Consider the following 21676-nt stretch of genomic DNA (forward strand, 5'->3'; position numbering starts at 1 on the left):
ACAAACTATAATAAGGTAGGTGGAGGCTTTACTATTTCAGTAAGAAGAGCTGCAACTCATACTATAATATAAGCAGAGCATTTCACCCAGAATCATTAGATTAAAAATTATAATAAAATTATTGTTTCCTATGATCCTATTATGCATAAAATTATACATTAGCTAACTGCAGTCTATCCAGCTGAGTACATGTGTCATCAACGGATACCTGCTAATAAGTGGGAAAGCAAAATTAAATCGCTATCCACATCCCACGTAACAGGCAATGGAGCAAGGCTCAGGTATATCATTTTGGGTACCCACACCACACCTCCACCTGTTAGACTTGTACAGCCTCCTAAAAGGTATTACCTGGTATATTATAGTCCTGGAGGATTTGCCCAGTCCATACTGGCTCATAGCACCTGAGCATGGCCTAGTGATTCAATGGATACACAGCTGCATCAGCCAGAGCCTTTAGCTTTGTGTGTGTGTGTGTTGTGCATCACTTTAAATGATACATGGCTGAAGCCTAAATTTGCGGACTTATTTAAGTGTGCACATAATGTGGTATGAAGGAAATGAGCACAAACACTTCAAGTTGGTAATGTGTCTGTAATCTGTACCTATATTACAGTAGTTTTTAGTTAAGTAGTTAGTTGTATAATAAAATTATTCATACATGCTGACAAGAGTCTGGAGACTCAATATACAAGTTGAGATGGATCCTGAAAAACAGCTAAAAATGAAAAGTGGATTTTTTCTCAAGAGAGCAAACATTTCAGCCAACCAGATAATTAATGGTGACAGCAAAGGATTCAAAACAAGACACATACAATTTGGCTCCATTACAAATTCGGAAAACGGTTGTAATAGACACTGCACTTTATGGCATCCCCATAGGCAATGAATGTATGGTGAAAATTTTGCTTGTTATAAAATTTTGGAATATTTTTAGTAGGTCAAGCAGTACTACAAATGAGCCAACTGTGTATTGCATCCATATATGTATGAGTTATTGAATGTTTTTGAGTATCCACCTCAACGGGTACATATTATGTAATAACAAACTACACAATGACTATTATAATTATGCAGTCAGCATATAACACAGCATGATGAAATCAAACATTACTCTTTGTATGGTTGTGGTTATAGTCAAAAACCTTGAAAGACTATGAGACCACTTTTTACATAATATCTGGATTTGCCACTGTATAATATGTCTCTTTCTCCAACAGTCTCACAAGATAATGGTCTTTAAGGCAGGTAACACTTCTCTAGTAGTTGCACCAGTCATCCCTATGGAATTCTTGATCAGATAGCTAAGCTAATTAGCTTAGCTATCTGATCAAGAATTCCACATCTGAATGCAACATTTTAGCAAAGCTTTATCTAATAACAAGTATATAGTTCTGGAGTCTCATGCATTACTCACTTATAAGTGAGTAATGCATGAGACTCCAGAACTATATACTTGTTATTAGATAAAGCTTTGCTAAAATGTTGCATTCAGATGTGGGCATGCATGAAGAACTAGTATCTAAATAAAACATGCTGATTCATGCATAAATACATTACCTATTATGATCTTACTTGTAGTCGATCTAACAGTTGTGCTTAATATTTATCACATAGCTTCATCAGTTTAGCATGAAATACTGTATACATAATTGAATTTTAAATACTTTAATGCACCATAAACAGAATAGTCTGAAAATCAAGAGTTCATAATGCCCAAACATGCAAGAATTATTTCATTATCATGCAGACAAGTACTGATGGTGGCACAAAAAATAATCAATATTTAAAAATCATTTGAAAATATATACAATAAATAATTTATAAATATAATTTCTACTATATAATAGTTTCTCCCCAGTTCTCTGCAGAGTCTAGTTCATCTGCTACAATTAGAGAAACTTTCTCTTCATCCTGAAACTCTTCCATGGTAATTCCATCAAAATTCAGTGCAGCTTCAATGTCTGATATTCTTGTTCTTCCTTTGTGAGGCCACTGTCCTTTATTATGATCATCAGTTGGTTTACGATATCTACATAAAAGGTAACAAAAAGCCTTAAAAACAAGTTTTGGAGTACATTTGTGGCACAACTATAAATTCTAGATACAGTGAAGCTTTGTACCTGGGCCATCTGTGAAGAAATACCATCTCCGCAATGCACTCATGTTTAAATTCCCTGAATAAACTACTTACACCTATTCAATACAATCACTTTTGCAACATAAAACTTCTAGGCCTGAAGGCAAGTAACTAACATGGTAAGTAGAAATTGTTTAACAAAACTTATTACTACGTAACCACATTAGTTAATTGACTCAACAACTGCTGACAGTGCTTGGAAATGTTGTCATAGACTAACAGTACACTGACAGGTGCAATCCCACACCAACTGAAAGTGTAAAACCACAATGTTTTCAACTACTGACAGCCAAAACATGAACAAATTGTGTACACAGTTAGTGATTAGCTTACAATTTCAACAGCAGTGAACTACATACAACTGATACAGATGACAAAGCCATGGCTAGACTGGCCATCCATGGTTGTAGTGTGACTCCAAATGTTACGAATGCTCCAGCAGCCAGTGGTATACCAATTATGTTGTAGAAGATTGCCCACAAAAAGTTGTATCTTATTCGTCTCACAGTCTTTGAGGAAAGGTCAATAGCAGCGACAACATCCAATAAATTATCCTAAAAAGAAAATCATCACGAGGTTGAGAATATTTGCTGACTTGAAGCATGAATATTGTTTAGGATGTGTAAAAGTGTAGGACGGGTGAGTTATTACATGCGTATACACCTAAAGTGAAAGTGTAAAACCATAAAAGAACATGACGCACTTTGACTAAGACTATGTCAGCAGCTTCCACGGCAACATCTGTTCCAGTTCCAATAGCAATGCCAACGTCAGCTTGTGCAAGTGCTGGTGAGTCGTTGATGCCATCTCCAACCATACACACTAGCCCCACCCCTTCTTGTAACTCACGGACTTTGTTCTGCTTATGGGATGGCAAAACCTCTGCAAAAACCATATCACCTGGAATTCCAGCCTGCAAACATGACAGAATATACCAAAAATGAAGACAATTTGTAGTTAAACTTGATAATCAAATTTACAGGTGTGTGGGTAGAACAGGGGAAGGCAAAGGGGATTTTATATTATAGCAACAAGTTCAAACTGTGATTTATTGACTTCCTAAAGCCAGTAACAATTTATCAATTGACAATGGGAGTTCTAATACATGTTTGGATTGACCAAGTATAACAGACTTAGTGTCAAGATAGGTAATAATGAATAATGTATCCACATTTAAAAACACACAAAAACACTTTTGCCACAAAGGAGTGAAGAATTTATAAGATAAATAACCATTTATTTAGCTAATTCTTACCTGCTTGCCAATAGCCAAAGCAGTGTGTTTATTGTCCCCAGTTAGTAGGTACACCTGTATTCCCATCTTGTGCAACATGGAGACAGCAAGACGAGCACTTGGTTTTATTGTATCAGCAATCACTAACAGTCCAACCAACATATCTACAACATACAGTACTGTAATAATGGATGAGTCTATCATATTATTCACATGAATGTAGTATTCACTAACACACTTCATGAATTTACTACAATTCCTTCTAATAAATATTCTTATAATATGGCCACAACTTAAGTTCACAAGTGGAGATTATTAACACCATCTCAGTAAAAAAAAATTAGAGTGTTCTACAGTATCATATTACTACACAGATCAAAGTATAACATAACTAATAATCTAAAACTCTTATGTAAACAAAACTAACATTTATAACTATTGCGTATATTACGTTACTATTTTGTTTGTAACAAACTGATAATTCAATGGGTGATGATTGTGCGTAAGTTAGTACAACACTAAAGTGATAATGACTAAATTAATGATACTCCCTTGAAGTGTGCAATCTACCACATGCTATCATCACACGTAGTTTTTAGCACTCTAGACTCTGAATTCTGTCATTAGTGAACACCTGGCTAAGATGTTATAATTTTCCACTTAAAATCAATATTGAAAGACAATTAAACTAAATTTTAACAATTTACTTAGCTAGCTGTCACTTAAACAGTCGTCATCAGATTAGTCATGGCTGGTTAGGAACCTACACCATTTGATTGCATGATAAAGACAATATCAAGCTACATTTCTGTTCATCACACAGTGGTTATTAGTAGCTGATGACTAGTCAACCAACTACAGCTTGCTATCACAAAGGAGACGATGACAATTGTTGTCATGAACTTGTAGCATGCCTTGTAGCATGCCTGGTCCAACGTGGAGCAGAGAAATCTTAGAGTGTATAGCTAGCAATGTGACAATGCATACTACACATTGGAATTATTTTGTGGGGACATAATCTTCTCTTACAAATATTGTAGACTACAAATATTGACAAATATCCTCACCAACTATCTAAGACACATGAACAGTTTAAAAAGGAGACTTTAACTAATGGAAATAATTCTCAAGAATTTTTTCTGACAAATGTTTATATTGTACTGTAGTTTTAGTTAGAAAAGTCAGTGGAAAGAGACAGTGCTACCTAACATAGCAATTGTCTGAGAATGAAAAGATTTTCAGGTCTACTGACCACCTACTATTGGTACTAATACCACTAACAAGACTACACTACTACGAAGGAAATTGTACATCAGACTACAAGAATCAATATGCAGAGATATCCTGTAGGAGACAAGCATACAAATCAGAAAAAATGCAACAGGTGCTATCCTCCTAATTAATGCGTATTTTGTATGGAGGTCAAGAGCATGATACGAAGCCAAGTTTGTACTTCTGTATTGTCAAGAACTTAGTCATGAATGTGATTCGGTATACAGCGTACTAAATGCTTAAAGGTATTACTCTCTAGTCCACAGTGCTTATTAACTTCTGGACTCAGGAATTCTGATTGTCAAAACATTCTTTTCATCACAAAACAATTTAAATAAACATCCTTGGATTACTGTACTTTGGCTGGTTTAACATGTCACACACATGAACAGTAATAAGTTCTACTTTTCCATACAGTACCCATGATACTTCACGAGGAAAATTAAGCTGCTTCTGTACTTTGATCTTCTCACATAAAATACTTCTACTACACGAAAAATGTCTGTCAAAAAATCACTGGTTACAATGACTAAGAAACTCACACACAGACAGGTAGGTAGACAGATTTGTTAAGTGTGAGTAAAACATTTATTTTTCCTTTTCCTTTTTTGTACATGATGAGCATACACATTGTACCATTTTCAGCGAACAAATTAGTACATTACACCTATATGTGTACACCATATAACATGTGTTCACTTCCTGTTCTCCTTATCTTTAAGGAAATAAGCTATATTTGTGAGCTACTGTGACATTTGCTTCCAAAGAAATGTTACAGCTCACAAGGTTGTGGTATATGATGCATATAGCATAGAGCATTTCTATGGAAATGATGTGTTTTGTGTTATTGTAACACAGCTATATTCCCACGCAATGCTCTTACCATTTATTCCTACAAGAATTACAGTTTGTCCACTTCTCTCATTGCTAGTGATGATATGTTCCACTTCACTGCTAACTTCGAATCCATTCAGCCCCATCCACTTCCTGTTTCCGAGCACAACTTGCAATTGTTGGTCACCAGAAGCCACATCCCCTCCCACTAAATTCTTTACAGGTCGCAGTTCCTCCAATAGTTTCGTGGCAACACTAGTAGTCCCTCCACTTATTTCATGGCTACTTAAAAATTGGTTGATATCTGTCACTGTACATTTCAAGCCATGCCCAGGAAACGTTTGGAAATTGGTACACTTCCCTAATACACCTGTGTTTAGTTCCTATGGTAGCAATAATAAACAATGTATGTTACCATGGTTAACATGAATAATATTGCAGTACATACGTAACTATAGAAATATGTCACACCCTTGTTGCTATAGCTTAAAAGTGCACAGATAACACAAAAATTACACGCCTTGTACACAAGCATGAGTAAACAGTAAACAACCACAATTGTTTACTATCAAAGCCACCACACCCACAACAATGACATCATTTCACACAAAAAGGGGTTGTTCCTCACTTCTTTTACAAAGTTACAAATAGCTTGTGCTAGAGGGTGTTCACTGTTGGTCTCTGCTGTGCCCACAATGGCAAGGAAGAGGTTCTTGGGAAAGACATCTTGACCGACCAACATTATTGCCTGTGTAACCGTCGGCTTTCCTTTAGTAAGGGTTCCAGTCTTGTCAAATATAACATTATGAACCTAAAAGAAGAAAAGCCATAGTTTAACATTACAGTAGATTTAGCTAACAGGTCTCAGACCCCACTACAGAACACAGTGTTCTCCCTATAGGGACACAGTAGATCTAACCCTGTGTGTATTCTCCAGTGGTTCTCCTCCTTTGATCAAAATTCCATTCTGAGCTCCAACTCCTGTTCCAACCATGACGGCAGTGGGTGTGGCCAACCCCAGAGCACACGGACAAGCGATCACAAGTACTGTTATTGCATGCAAAAATGCATCACTAAGACCAAAACATCCATCGTTTCTCCTCATTGGGTTATCCTCTGTCATGGTATCATTGGAATGGTGGCAGTCAACAGAGCTTGCCCCTCTCTGTTTGAGGATCATTATGATAAAGAACCAAATGAAAAACGTTGCCATGGAGACCATGATAATCCCAGGAACAAAGTATCCAGCAATTTTGTCAGCCAATCGTTGAATAGGAGCCTATAAAACATACAATCTGTATAAGTCTGTTTGTGTGTGAGACCGAAATGCTTCACAATACAATCGTGTATAATACACAGCAAGACAAACTGGGATGGTCACACAGACACGAAACTAACTGAACTATTAAGTTATTGTGTCAGATGTTTTGAATTTGCATTTTTGACCTTCACAACAATGTGAATACTTAGAAATATCTGGCATACACAGGACACACATGCAAAACATGTTTTTACAAAACCTCATTGTCCCTGACATGACATGTGGAGTACCATACTGTCAACAATAATGTCCTATGCACAAAAAATGTACAGTAGCATACTAACATTCCAATAGAGCAGTCATATTGTACCAAGCCCCAGCATTCTAAGAGTGACTATCAGAACAAACTTTTTCTATTCTGGTGCCGACTCTGCTAATCAACAGGTGGCTAGTCATTTTGTGACTATCACTAGAGTTTTAGAGTTCCTGCACCCATTGCCTCTTTTGCTGTTTTTTTTACTCAAATAAGTAGCCCATCCAATAATTATACCACAACAAAATGACATACGCAGAAAATTTCCAAATATCTTCCTCCAGTGGTATAACTCAGTCTGTCATGTGAAATCACCCATTAGGTAAGGTTGTGTGAAAGCAAGATGTTGACATCAAGTAACATGACAGAGCATATAATATTATAATAAAAGTCGTATGGTACAAAAGAGTTACTACTATATTTAGATTCTTTTAAACAGAACAACTACACAAGGGAAAACTTTAATGTCATATTTTGTAACATTACAACTTCAGGAAACAGCTATCAACATACAACTAAACCCTGGGAACACAAAATAGTTGGCAGCTGGGTACAAAAATAGTGTTTGTGGAAAACATTGTACTCTTGGGAAACCTATTGTCATATATTGTAAATATCAGTATCCTTTAAACCATATTCTATAAACCATTTGGCAGCTTGTTTAAATTCTAATTGTACAATTGCTATATGGCACCTGTTCTAGAAACAGCTCTGTGTGTTCAGTTACCTTGCTGGTTTGAGCCTCCTCTACTAACTTCACTATCTGTGATAACATTGTGTCAACTCCGACGTGTGTTGCTTCCAATACAAGCACACCATTCTGATTGAGTGACCCACCAATCACCATGTCACCAGGTTGTTTAGTAACCGGCATGGCCTCCCCTGTTATGAGGGATTCATCAGCAGTTGAATGACCTTCAATCACTACAGCATCCACAGGTATCTTTTCCCCAGGAACAACCTAGAACAAAACAAAGATCATGAATTATGTTGTAGAATGCACTATTTAGCATATCACTGAAACCTTATTAATCTATAGAAATAAATGGTAGTATGACCTCAATAATGTGTTGACCCTATTAATGAGATGATGAAGTATACTTTAGGTATCTAATTAACCATGGCAACTTGATACAACATAGCTACTGAACAAGGCCACAATCACTCTATTATAACAGTCATATAACATGTATTATCTTGAAACTTCTAAAATTCTGATGTTTTCATGAACTCAACCTGCTAAAAGGCATTCAAGTACTGATGTATGCTTCTTGCATGTTTCAAACACTACATAACCGGAATAGGTGTTTTTGAGGAGTTATAAACCGGTCAACAATTACAGAGGCACAGTCAAGGTAATTATTGACATCACTGATGGTTTTTAAAGTCTTCAAAGACACCACAATATGAGTGTCTAAGTGCTTTAGACAATGGCATACAACAGTATAGAGAACTTGTATTACAAACACCAAGGGTATTTCACTGTGAGCCCTACCCCAAAGATTTGAGAGGTCACGGCAAGTCACAGTGTGATAACAGTTCATGAGCTCAATTGTTTGAGGCTTGTCAGATGAGTGAGAATGGAATTAATGCCAGCATGGCTGTCTAGTGTGATCTATATTATGGTGACTGCTACGAAGTAATTAATAGGCTTCTCTATAGACAACTATGATGACACATCTGAATGACTACAGGATACAGGCATTAAGGATTACCTGGCATTACAAATGCATCAGTGTCTATAGGAGTGTTAAAATATTAAAGGTGGCATGGTTGTAAACAGTCTGGTATCTTGTTGAGTCAGCTGTCGTATCAATAAGACACCTGATATCAACTATTTTTTTCAAAAATAAGATACCTCCACACATTAAAGTAATTAAACTCTACATACATACCATTGTCTAATCAAAATTTCCCCCCACTGTTTACTAGAAGTGGTTGTCAAGTGAGGTTTCACTGTGACAGAAGTATGACTGAAACTGAAGCAATCATACCTGAGTACTCTAATGATAGAATATTTGCGAATACTAGCTACTGTATACTTAGCCATACATACTTTATATCGGATCACAAACAGTTTATAACATTCCAGGCAATAGTAAAAAACAACATCAAACTACATAGTCTATTTCTTAGTATATTTTTTCTTGCACAATTGGAATGGTTTTGATTTGTCTCACTAATGGCATAGTGCTATATGAGAATATTTCCAATTATTGCACACCAGCATCATCGTGTATGATTATGATGATTACCAACTCATGTGATGACAATTCTGGTAATACTTGTACTACTATACTGCACAGTATGGTCAAGAGTTCATAATATAGTAATATGAAGTTAAGTTTCTCTTTGATTAAATCAATACCTCCACTGGTGATAGAGAACTGTTGATCAGTGTTAATTGGTGCTGATAAGATCAAGTCTTTATTCTTTGAACAGACTCAGGTGTAACTTAACACAGTGTGTTCCATGGAAGTATTTCAGTTAGACACTCTCCCCCACTACTATATTATGAACTCTTGGTACCGTATTTTATTGAATTACAGGTAGTCCCATGTAAACAACTGATGCTGTTGAATTGCTGGAAGGTGAAGAGCTTTTCAACAGAAGTAAACACTAGGTCTCAAATCAATGCCTAGTGTGGTACTGTGCCAGAAACAAAATTAACAACAAAGCAAAAAGTGTAATTTATTGGTGTAATTTATTGGCCTAATTTGAATCTGTATCATATGCTCATGAAAATATCAAGAAGAGCATCAAAGGTATGATTAATTCCGTTCCATGATTGCTGGTCTGGTATATATAAATTCTGGTCTCGTATAGTCACTGTTGGCTAGGATAAAAAGTTACATGAAAGAAATACTGCCCATGCCATAGTTGGACAAAATAAAGTAGTTTGACTAGCACAAACACTACAAGTATTAGTGTCAATAACATTACATTACTGTCCTCAACATAATCTTCATGATGTCATATAAAATCAAGATACTCTAATAGAACAGTCACCACAATATACAACACTGAAAGATTTATTCAGGTGCATTCCATTCTAAAACCTTTCTAGTGAGTGTGCCAACATGCTGTTGTGAACTTTTGAGCTATGCATACCAATAAAGTTTAGATAACAGCAGCACCTAACCCATGTTTAGTGAAAACACCCAGAAAGCATACAGATTAGATATTTGTACATCTATACCATAATTTGGCACTGTATTTATACAGCTTCTAAGGGATGGGAAAGCTTTCCAGAACTATCTGCTCAATGTACCTGCTTATATCCCTCATCAAGCCCTAGCTAGATACATCCCTGACTACTCACAATAAAGCATGCACATCCTTACTACATGTAATATGAATTGCAATAATATAGCAAAGATAATCCAAAATCACCAGTGACTGTTCTATTAGAGTATTTTGTCATCCAAGTGTGTGTTCTATTAGAGTACTCTAAGTTACAATAGAGTATGTTATACTGTATAGAGGGAAACTTTGGTGGTGAATTTAACAATTCGCTAAAAGTTTACTCTGCCAATTACCCATAGTGCCTGAGATTAGTATCTTTATAGCTAAACATTGAGCTTGAATTCGCCAAAGTTTATTTCACCAAATGCTTGCTATTAGTTTACTTCTATAGGGTATTGGAGCACTGTGTGTAGTTGTTTGTGTAACATCTTTCCAAAACTTGAACACCAAGCTGTTTAAAGTAGTGAAGTTTCACCATAGTAACTCTCATTACCTTAATTTTATCTCCCTTCTGTACTAGTTCCACAGGAATCAACTCCTCTCTACATGACAACAAGTCCACATATCACCATCAACACTGACACACAGAAAATACTCACTTCTCGGCTGTCACCAGACGTGCGTTAGTTGCTTGTAGTGACAACAGCTTGGTGAGAGCTTCAGAAGTCTTCCCCTACCAGAAACAACAAACAATGTAACAAGTGGGACTACTGAAACAAAGACAACTGCAATGAATTGGGTACGTATTTTAATATTTGACGAAATAATTGTTTCGTGAGCCTTTGTTCGAGACTTTCTAGGTAACAATTCAACCATTACAATGGAAAGTAGATTATCCAAACTAATATGAACATTTATATACACAATTACACATTGTTCAATTACTCTAATAAACTATGCACCAGCTATATGACAAAATACTCTAATAGAACAGTCATTTAAAGCTTTTGTGATTTTGTCCAACTTTGAAAGATACTAGAATTCACTGCAGGCAAACGTTCCCTGATTCACAGGTATTACACATAGATTCAGTTTTGAGTAATGACTGCTCTCATGGCAGCCCAACTGTAACAAGCTACTTTGCTACAACTAACCTTTGCAATGTGTTCAAGTGTTCTGCCCAAGGAAACAAACATCAAAAGCATCGGTGGTGTATCAAAAAAAGTGGTCACATGATCAGAATCAACATTGACGATATTGATTAATAGGACGATGACCTGTGAAGCAAAAGGGGTGGGGCTAAAGTATATGTAGCTATTTGATTGGCTTACTGAATATCCATAGGCAATACTGGTAGCCAATGCGATCAATACGTCCATATTGGCAGCATGGTGTTTAAGTGACTTGAATGCAGATACGTAAAACTGGTACCCTCCAAATATCTAACGGAGACACAATCAGTAACAATATGTACACAAATGTAAATGTACATGTACACATGCATTTATATAACCACACATGCTACACATGCACACGCCACCAGGATTTTCTGTTCTGTTGTCCTATGTGATGTACATTAATGCATGTGCACCCCCATGTGCTTGGCCTGTGGGAGTGATGGTGGATTGAAGCAATCTCTGTGTCCTGTTTAATTGTGGTGAAGCTAATTCTTTTCATGTTGCTGAGATTCTGTGAATAGCCCTCTAGCCACCAGCATTAATCAGTGCATGCGTAATTATAACAGGACAATGAACTGGAAAATGTTGGTATATAAAAATACACTTACACTACACTGTGCTTATACACATATTACACTACACAATTCAACACAACACTACACTACACTACACTATACTACACACACACATATACTACAAACACATACACACTACACACACACACACACACACACACACACACACACACACACACACACACACACATACTTGTACAATAGTGGCCAGTATAAACAACACCAGATTGGCAACACTGAGGCCAGGGAGCACCACTAGGGTAGAATGAGTGTAGTAGAATGTCACATGGATCACAAACGCAGGAACTCCAAATAGAGTTGAGAAAATGAGAGTAGCAATCCACCTGGAAATGTCCATGCCATAAAAGTAAAACACATTCAATGCAAACCCAATTTCACAATGCCCATCAGTAGGTATATTTATGACTAGCACATGCACACCAAATGAGTGCAACCTCTCTTGTAGTAAGTCACATACTTGGAACAATCAGGGATTCATAAAATACTTGTATTATACCTGAAAAGATTACCAATTCATAGGTGGTTGCCTCCTGGTACTGATAAGAAGCAGTATACACAGTACTTGTACTATACCCAGTCTATGCATCACATATGCATGTATCTATACACTATTCATTTACCTTCTCAGTTCTTTCTTATGCCCCAAGTTAGAGTGGACACTTCCTGGCTCAACCAATGCAGCAGTGAACCCAATACCCTGTGGTGAGCATAATACTGTAGTGATTAAACAACTAACATATCCACAAATATACCTCTGTATATATATAGCAACAATAAGCCTTAAAACTATGAGTTTTATAAAAGATTTATAAGAGCTACATGCTATAGCTATCACCATGAGTAAAAAATGGAGAAATCATCCTTGCCATTATGTAAACAAACAATTAACTCACGTTGATAATGTTGATGATGTCTCTTGGGCCAATCTTGTTTGGATCAAATTCCACCTGTGCTTTGCCTGTTGCCAAGGCTACTGAAGCAGACTTGACACCACTAGTACTGACCAGGGTACGCTCAATAAGACCAACACATGAAGAACAGGACATGCCTGTTACCTGTAGCAACAGATAATGTATTGTAAAATTCTTGAATTACAAATGCATTTATCATTCGTCGTAGAAATTTTATAAGTGAGATCAGCTGTTCATTTTAAAAGCTTCCCCTCACAAGCTATCGTAAACTTTAGATGAGCTGTGCAAATGTATATCACCTGGGGCAGGACTAATAACACACAGGAGGCTGTACCATGTCACACAGGTGAAGGTGAGGCACCCAAAGTCCCACCTGAACTATCAACCATTATATGAGAGAGACATGGATAATTGATATCTCCATTAAAACAGTTGGATAGACTGGAGTGATGCAAGGAAGTTTCTTGCTCAAGGAAGCAAAACTGAGCTCAACCAAGCAATGAACATGGAACCTTGCCAATAGCGAGTTGATGCTAGAAACAATTGGCTGTGTTGGCTGCATACATATACATGTGCGTGCACATACATGCTGTAGTACACATAATAGTTCTCAACTTACACTCAGTTCAATTTTTCCTTCATTGGTGTTAACAGTTTCCACAAGGACAGCTCCAAAACCGAGACTCTTAACAGACTCCACCAGTTGGTCAGGACTGACCAATGAAGCGTTATACCTGATATCAGCCTTCTCAGCAAGTAGCCCCACCCTGATCATTTGTACACCTGCAACAGAGCCACACCCCATAAACAACATACTGTAAAATCACACAGGAGTACATTATACCATAATAGCACTTAGATTTTACGAGCTGGTAGCAATTTATGGACACTGTTGGACACACTTGGTCAGACTCCATGATCACAAGGTCAAACTTTGTTAGTCATGGCTTAAAGTGTCCATACCATATTCTAGTCTTACTCTTGTAAAATTTTGTATACAAACCTGGTTTTTTGCTGAGTGATGACTCTATTTTATTCACACAAGAAGAACATGACATTCCTGATATGCTAATCTGCACTCTGCTGGCTTCTCTATCATCAACATCATCACCAACATTGATAGTGATGTCATCAGTAGTCTTGGCAACTAGTCTGGGTGATGTTACACCACTATTACATCCTTGTGTGATTACTGTACTCTCCAACACTGCTACTGACTCAACTAGAGAAGAAAAGATAAGAACAGCCATTGAATTGATGCCTTAAAATTATACTGTAGTATATACAATAGCAAATTTAAAAATGTATCGTGTAGATAGAGATGACTATACAGCTATAACACCAAATACTGACAAGCCACAAGAGCCATTATATGACTCCACTACATAATACCACTTACTATTTACACCATTTACACCTGTCAGATTTGAACATTCAATTTTAGAAACACTGATTAGGAAATATCATATTATTATGTTGTGAAGGGATGTGAAGTTACAGTACATGGCCAAGTACCCCAACAAATTAGGATGAGTTTTGATTTCATTGTGTACCCTGGACCCCACACATGTGGGCTAAGTTCTAAAATACAACAATATTAATGTCATTAATTTTAGCAGACTAAGAAAACACACACACAACACCATATATGTCCATAACAAATAGTTTTCTCCAACTGACTATAACAGGGATATATGCCAAGAATAAATCCAGGACCCAGGAAAAAAATCACAGTCAACCATATGCTAAACACACTTAGTTGACAGCTGGAGATTTTATTGTAATTATGTACTTGTACATATCTACAGGAAATACAATTTCCTGGTACAGGAAGTTAATATCATGTCATAGGACATACAAGTATGTCAAATGATGTAAAATATCATGTCTAATATGACATCAATGAAACATTGGGTGGGTGAAAGCATTATTTAGCTTTAACTGGTGATGTAACAGCGGACAAGACACACAATAAAATGTTTAGAGTTCCTGAAATGTAGAGCTTAAAGAGAAGTTGTCCCTTTGCAAGAGATACACCAAATTTGCATACATGTACACTCTACAGTTAAAAATAAAGAACAGCTAGGTGGGTCTTTTTCGAAAGGATTCAAACTACAAACACCTATACAGTATATATCTCACCATTCACATAGGTCACCTCAAACCCCATATCATCGATGGTGTTCCTAACAACATCATCATTGAGAACTGTCTGATCATATTCCACAATGGCCTCCTTCTTTTCCAGTGACACCGATATGTTAACAATACCTTCCATTGATCCCACTGTACTCTCAATCAGTTTAACACATGAATTACATGTCATTCCTTCAACACCTACACAAACTGTTCTTGTAAGAGGTGAAGGCCTTGCTGACACGCTGGCATCAAAGCCGAGATCCTCGATGGCATTGCACAAGTTTTGTGGAGTCAATGTTGCAGAGTTGTAATGGATAGTCGCTGTGTTGTGTTCCAGAGAAGCCTTTACCGAAACAACACCATCCATCTTTCCAATGTTAGTTTCAATATTATTGACACACGACATACACACCATTCCAACTACATTTATAGTAACGTGGCTACTGGAGTTATTCTTACTGTTTTCTAAAACCATTTTGACACTTGCATCAAACCCCATGTCGTAAATTGTCGTGCATAAATTCTCAGTCGTCATCATTGCAGGGTGGAATTCAATAAATGCTTCAGACTGAGATAATGATACTTTAATATTGTGTACTCCTTCCATTTGACCTACAGTCGACTCTATCAGTTTCACACAAGAGTTACAAGTCATTCCAATCACTGTTAACACTGTCACATGATTTTCACCACCTACGGGTCTTGAAACACATCCAGACGGCTCAATAAGAGCCTGTACGCTTGAACTATCAAACCCCTGGCTAGGATTGATCTCGTATAGCGTCGAAGAATCCGGCACCAAGGTCAAATCGCTTAATCCACTCATGTTACGTACTCGTTCGCACAGATTTGAAGCGTCTTTTTGGTTTTCTAAGTACAGGTATATTCTAGCCATGCTTGACGACGTATCGTAATGTCTTTAGCAACAATATCTGGTCAGATTACATCAGGATTCCTTCTCAAATATAGCCTCGAATACAACACCCACTTCCATTCAATACCACAAGTACAAGTTTCACGTGACTAGGCTTCGTAACTGGTGGGCGTTAATTTAGAATGTAAACAACTCAGAGTGTTTGCTGCTGTTTCTGATACTTGATCATGGATAATAAAACTGGAAGCTTATAAAGTCTACCAACTGATGCTACGAACGTATGGGTGTACGTGAAATAGTGCTACATGGTTTTGTACTGCTCGTTGCCCTGAATGCAGTCCGGATTTTATTATTTAAATTCACAATAGCTGAATACCAGCAGGAATATAAGCAAAACTGTTGTCAATGTTCTTCTCCTGCAACTGATGGCCATGAAATTGCTATTGGGATGGACACAGCAAGTCTTTTCAATCACAACACAACTCTAATTCGTATAGGAAATGATTTGAAGTTTGACTACAACTCCTGTCCGAAATCATCCACTATGTTAGACCCTGAAAAGTTAAATTCTGTTCCACTACACAACAACTGTCCACGAGTGTTTATAATAGGTGCTCGCAAAGCAGGGACAACTTCATTATACCATTACTTATCAAAGCATCCTGATTTTGAAGGGATATTGTTAGATGGAGAGGTGTCAGACGGCGAGACTTTTTACTTTTCAGCGAATTATGGTAAACCATGGGAGAATTATGTTGCTCATTTTCCAACTGATAAAATGAGTGGAGACGGCAGTGTAGGAAATCTGGTGAATTGTTTGGTGCCAGAAAGACTGTACACATCTTGTGGGAAAGCTGTCAAAGTAATTGTTTTACTTCGTGATCCAACAGCTCGGTATCAGTCCAATTTTATTACAAAAGTAAAACACCGAGCGAAGCACTATACAGAGTTTTCTAAAATATCAACTTTGATTTTAGCAGAAATTGATCAGTTATATGTAAACTTGTTACACCGAAAAAGGAACATAAACAGCAATGCAATCAGTGATGATCCTAATTCATTAGCTTGTTTGTTTAATCCTGATGCAAATAGCATCTTCGAAGGACTATATTATGTCCATCTTCACAACTGGTTATGCAACTTTCCAGCTGAGAACATGCTTATTTTGAACACAGCAGAATTTTGTAGCAATAGGAACAAGGTGTTGTCTCAAGTGTTAAGCTTTGTTGGTCTCAAACCACTCGATAATGATAGCCTACAGCAGATAACTAAGGTCATGTATGATGGTAATGATAATCTAGATGAAGAACTTGATTTTAGAATATTAACTGCAGCTGACAAAAAGAAGCTAAAAGCAGTGTATAGGCCATTTAATGATAAGTTATTTAGACTACTAAAATGGAAAAATGTTTCATGGAATTTGTGATAATTTAATTAATGATTTGAATTCTATTTCATTTATGTAATAAAGCACGAAATAATTAAGTAACGAAGATAGCAGGATAGTATGCTTTTCTAGTGTTGTTTGTGCCTGCCAGAGGCGTATCGTTAGTCATACATGGAATTTCAGTCGTTTGTGTACATTTGTTGTATCCTAATCGTATTGAATGCCATAACTGTCGTTATTAAAGTTACGGTTTCTCTACACAGCTCCACCCACCGCCTGGAAGCTAACAACAATTTTTTTTGCGATTGCCGGTGTGGATTGCACGCTTCGAAATACGCTGAACACTACGTAGTACAGTCTAACCGGACTGAATTCCTCCCAAGATCACTGTTAAGTCGGAAAACGTTGAGCAGAGTTGGCAGCGACATGGATTTCCACTACAATACTTGTCCACCTGGTTCAGTGATGTTAGATGCTGCAAAGTTGAACTCGAATCCTTTACATGATGACTGTCCGTTTTTATTTATAATAGGAGCACACAGAGCAGGAACAACTTCCCTTTATCAGTATCTATCAAGACATTCTGATTTCCGTGGGATTCGTCTAGACAAAGGTCCACTTGCTGGAGACACCTATCACTTTACTACAGGACGATATCGAAGACTATCTTGGGAAAGATATAAATCATTTTTCCCCACCTCTGTGCTGTCTGGTGAGAAAAGTATTAACATGTTTATCACTTGTGAAGCCCCACGTTGGTTATTTGAGAGTTGTGGTAGATCAACTAAAGTGATCATTCTCCTTCGTAATCCAATAAAGAGATATATATCTGCTATGGATAAGAAAACATCACAAGAAATTCTAGCACAGCTCTTTACTGATAGACAGTGGTATTCAAAATTGAAGCAAGAAACCAAGATGAATTATCAAAATATTCCGTCAACATGTTTAAACCTTTATAACCAGTTGAACACTAACAATCTTTACTACGGAATATACTCCATCCATCTTGCAAACTGGCTGTGTAATTTCCCACCAGAAAATCTTTTAGTAGTTAATTCAGAAGAGTTTAACAGATCCACATCAGACATACTTCAACAGGTACTGGAATTTGTTCGTCTGGTACCATTTACACAACACAAACTTGACATTGTTGTCAATGTCACCTATAACTACCAACAGAAGAGGTATCATACAGACAACTTGATGAGAGATGCCATTAACAATCTTGATGAATTCTATAGGAGTTATAATAGACAATTGTTTGACATGTTACTCTGGAACAGTAGCTTAGTTGACTGGCCAGTATAAAAGTATTTTATTACATATTTTCTAAACTAGAACCATTTTGGCAAAGCCAAACAAGATGTACCGGTAGGAGTTTCTTATTCACAAATACCCTAATAGTACATTCACCATACTTAACTACTCTATTAATACATACGCCCTAATGTTATTCATCAGCATAACTTTATATAATCATAGATTATACACACTTAGGTGTGTAATCTAACGATACCAAGCGTGCATAATCTATGATATAATATCCCAATGATCATCCTTGCAATTTCTATTCAAATATATCATTTATTCTTGCCGGATTGAGAATTCACAATTGTCTCTTTGATATAATTCCAGTTCCTTTTCACGTCTGGTAGTTCAGAAAACTGTTGCTGGGCATAAGCTCCTAGAAGGAAACGAGGAAATCAATTTTCAATTCCGAATTAATTAGAATACACAAATCGAGAACTTGTTACCTGTAAAAACTCCGATTAATCCTCCAAGGAACAGGTAACGGTTTAGCACGGTAGCGGTGAATATTCCTGCCGCATACGCTTTCACAAGTGACCAATCTAATGGTGGTTTTCGTCGGGAATTTTCTTCATCCTCCATGACAATTCCGTATATTTGAACAGTAAATTTTCGAACTCACACCGCACCAGATTTTTTGTACAGCGATCAAATTTTGCGGTTGTAAAATCTGCGAGACACGTAACGCAAGAACCGCAGTCTTCGAAACTGAAGAGCTTTGCGCACTGTACCCAGGGCCGCCCACAGGGGAGGGGGGGAAACTGGGGCATTTTTCCCCGGCCCCAGCCTGAAAGGGGCCCCAGGAAGGGGGGAATTGGTAAAACCGGGAGGGGAGCGGGAGCGGGAGATTGCTTGGTAAAATCAGGAACCGGGAATCGGGAGATCACGTGCGACTTCTCCTAAATATCTCACTTGTAATCACGTGCAAACTAAATCTCTCACTTGCTACGAACGGCAGGCGTGATTTTGCAAGTATAGCGTTGCAAGTATAGAGTTGCACGTAGCTATAGTGCGGCCGCGCATGCACAATGGAGGAAGATGTGCTATGTGTTCCTGCAGTAGAAGACGCTGTCAATAACTTGACATCTGCGGAGGCGCATAATTACTTCTCGAAAGCTATCAGTGGAAAGCTACAGATTAGTGTAGATCCTCCTGTTCAGCCAAAAGGCGGCAGCTTGTATATCTACAACCTCGGGCCTGATTCGGACAAATGGGAACAAGAGAAGAAAAAGCTAAGGTTAGGTCTACTGATATTAAAGAGTATAGTTACAATATAGCTAGCTAGCTTGTCTCAGTTTAACAAAACAAGTTTACATAACTATATTTCTAGAGTCATACAGTAATTAAATTGCTTGAATCTTTGCAAAATAGGGCAGCACGTTGGATTTGTGGCAGTCGCTGGAGTCCACGGACCAATTCATGGACTGTATCTTCAAGTGATTGCTGCTCTCAGCTTAATCTCCCTACCCTTGAATCAAGACGTCATTACCTTTCTATTTCTTTCCTCCATAATATTTATCACCAACATACATCCATCAAGTTTAATTGTCACTGTAAATTTAATTCAATTTCATCTACTAGAAGTCATCACTTGTCAATAAACCCACCACAGTCAACCATCAACTCTCGTCGTTATTCGTTCTTTGTTAACACTGTCTTTCTGTGGAATTCTGTACCATTATCCATCCTCAATGATCCAAATCCAAAATCCTTCCTGCATTCGTTATACCATTATGTGTGTGTTAATTGATGTTTTTGTATTGTTGTGCAGTTTTGTAATATTTGTTTGTTGTATATTTTTGTAGTTGTAGTGTTCTTTTTTGTGGCTGACACCTTGTACAGGCTTTGCCTTTTGTGTATGCCTTCCATTGTGGTAAATTTGATAATAATAATAATAATAATAAATAAATTGTACATTGCAATTATTATAGGTGCGATCAATACAGATGGGTACATGTAGGATCTTACAGTGTCAAACATGGAGGATGTGAATTCAAGAAAAAAAGTAGTACCATTGATCTTGATTCTGTGGATAAAAAGGGTGATAACCGATTCAGAAGATTTGAGTTCTGGGGTATCGGGCAACATTTTATGCTACACTATACGTTGAGGATGACACCTTATATCAAGGATTTAGCCATCGGAACAGTAAGAATAATTCCAAGTCTTTTGTGAGATCAGCACCACATTTGAAGGATAAGGTGAGCAAAAAAAGTCTTGTGAATCAACTCACATTTATATGCTATAGTAGTTTGCATTGTAAAGACCGTCTGAGTGTAATGTGCATAGTATAATTGATAAGGTATATAGCTATACCTATCAATAGCTATATACCTTATAGGTTTGGTATATGTATATGTTACCAAACCTATAAAGGAGGCAACATGGACATATAAAATTTGCCTACCTTTTATGACACATAAATTTTCTGCAAGAAGGTTATGTCATGAAATTCCAGTACTTTTACAAATTTGAATGGCCTATGTTATAGAATGCAAATGTTATTTGAGTGGTGAGATTTGATTTAAAGACAAAACGTGCGTATGATCATATGCAATATGCTTTTTAGATATTACAGAAAGATTCAATGAAGCCACATCGAACTGTTTATCAAGAATTAGTCAATGAAAGCAGCGGTGGACCTCGACATGCAGTGCTCACACCTAGAGATCAAAATCAAGTTAGAAATTTTCGTAAGGAAGTGGATAGACATACCAGACTATCCCATGACGCAATGTTTAACACGTACCACTTGTGTCATCAACTAAAGTTTAACAATCGAAAAGGTGAACCCCTTGATTTCATACGAAAATTCTCTGTGCACCCTAATGTAATTGTCCAAATGATTGGACAGCCAATAATCGAAGAGCTAGAAACTGCTTTGAAATTATCCACAGAACCTGTGACGCTTCATTATGACACTGTGTTTAATATGGGTGATTTCTACTTGTCGACCCTTATCTTCAAACACACAATGTTTAAAAACTCTCCTGTTCTGCCATTCGGATTTCTAGTCCATACCAGAAATCCGAATGGCAGA

General features: G+C 37.1%; 3 protein-coding genes and 1 long non-coding RNA gene across 4 annotated transcripts; 3 read left to right on the forward strand and 1 right to left on the reverse strand.

Moving 5' to 3' along the window:
- Positions 1-1758: 1758 nt before the first annotated feature.
- On the reverse strand, positions 1759-16089 carry LOC136239588 (copper-transporting ATPase 1-like). Its single transcript, XM_066030350.1, has 18 exons — positions 15068-16089; positions 13929-14147; positions 13545-13708; positions 12908-13069; positions 12635-12711; positions 12187-12337; positions 11572-11682; positions 11395-11517; positions 10900-10973; positions 10794-10842; positions 7782-8015; positions 6400-6759; positions 6109-6291; positions 5530-5863; positions 3396-3538; positions 2844-3053; positions 2474-2694; positions 1759-2032 (listed from the first exon to the last, which is right to left on the reverse strand). Exons 1-18 carry the CDS (start codon positions 15957-15959, stop codon positions 1840-1842), a joined length of 3900 nt encoding a protein of 1299 aa, XP_065886422.1. The 5' UTR covers positions 15960-16089; the 3' UTR covers positions 1759-1839.
- Positions 16090-16218: 129 nt separating this feature from the next.
- LOC136237700 (heparan sulfate glucosamine 3-O-sulfotransferase 1-like) lies at positions 16219-17364 on the forward strand. The gene has a single exon (XM_066027914.1). It carries the CDS (start codon positions 16219-16221, stop codon positions 17362-17364), a length of 1146 nt encoding a protein of 381 aa, XP_065883986.1.
- Positions 17365-17409: 45 nt separating this feature from the next.
- Positions 17410-18779, forward strand: LOC136239590 (heparan sulfate glucosamine 3-O-sulfotransferase 2-like). The gene is made up of 2 exons (XM_066030352.1): positions 17410-17443; positions 17589-18779. The coding sequence occupies exon 2, from the start codon at positions 17752-17754 to the stop codon at positions 18634-18636; it is 885 nt and encodes a 294-aa protein (XP_065886424.1). The 5' UTR covers positions 17410-17443; positions 17589-17751; the 3' UTR covers positions 18637-18779.
- Positions 18780-19447: 668 nt separating this feature from the next.
- LOC136239593 (uncharacterized) lies at positions 19448-21654 on the forward strand. The gene is made up of 3 exons (XR_010693529.1): positions 19448-19873; positions 20568-20837; positions 21206-21654. It is a non-coding gene; the product is annotated as an uncharacterized lncRNA (long non-coding RNA).
- Positions 21655-21676: the final 22 nt, after the last annotated feature.

The sequence above is a fragment of the Dysidea avara genome, chromosome 11, assembly GCF_963678975.1.
Source record: "Dysidea avara chromosome 11, odDysAvar1.4, whole genome shotgun sequence".
Taxonomy (NCBI): Eukaryota; Metazoa; Porifera; class Demospongiae; order Dictyoceratida; family Dysideidae; genus Dysidea; species Dysidea avara.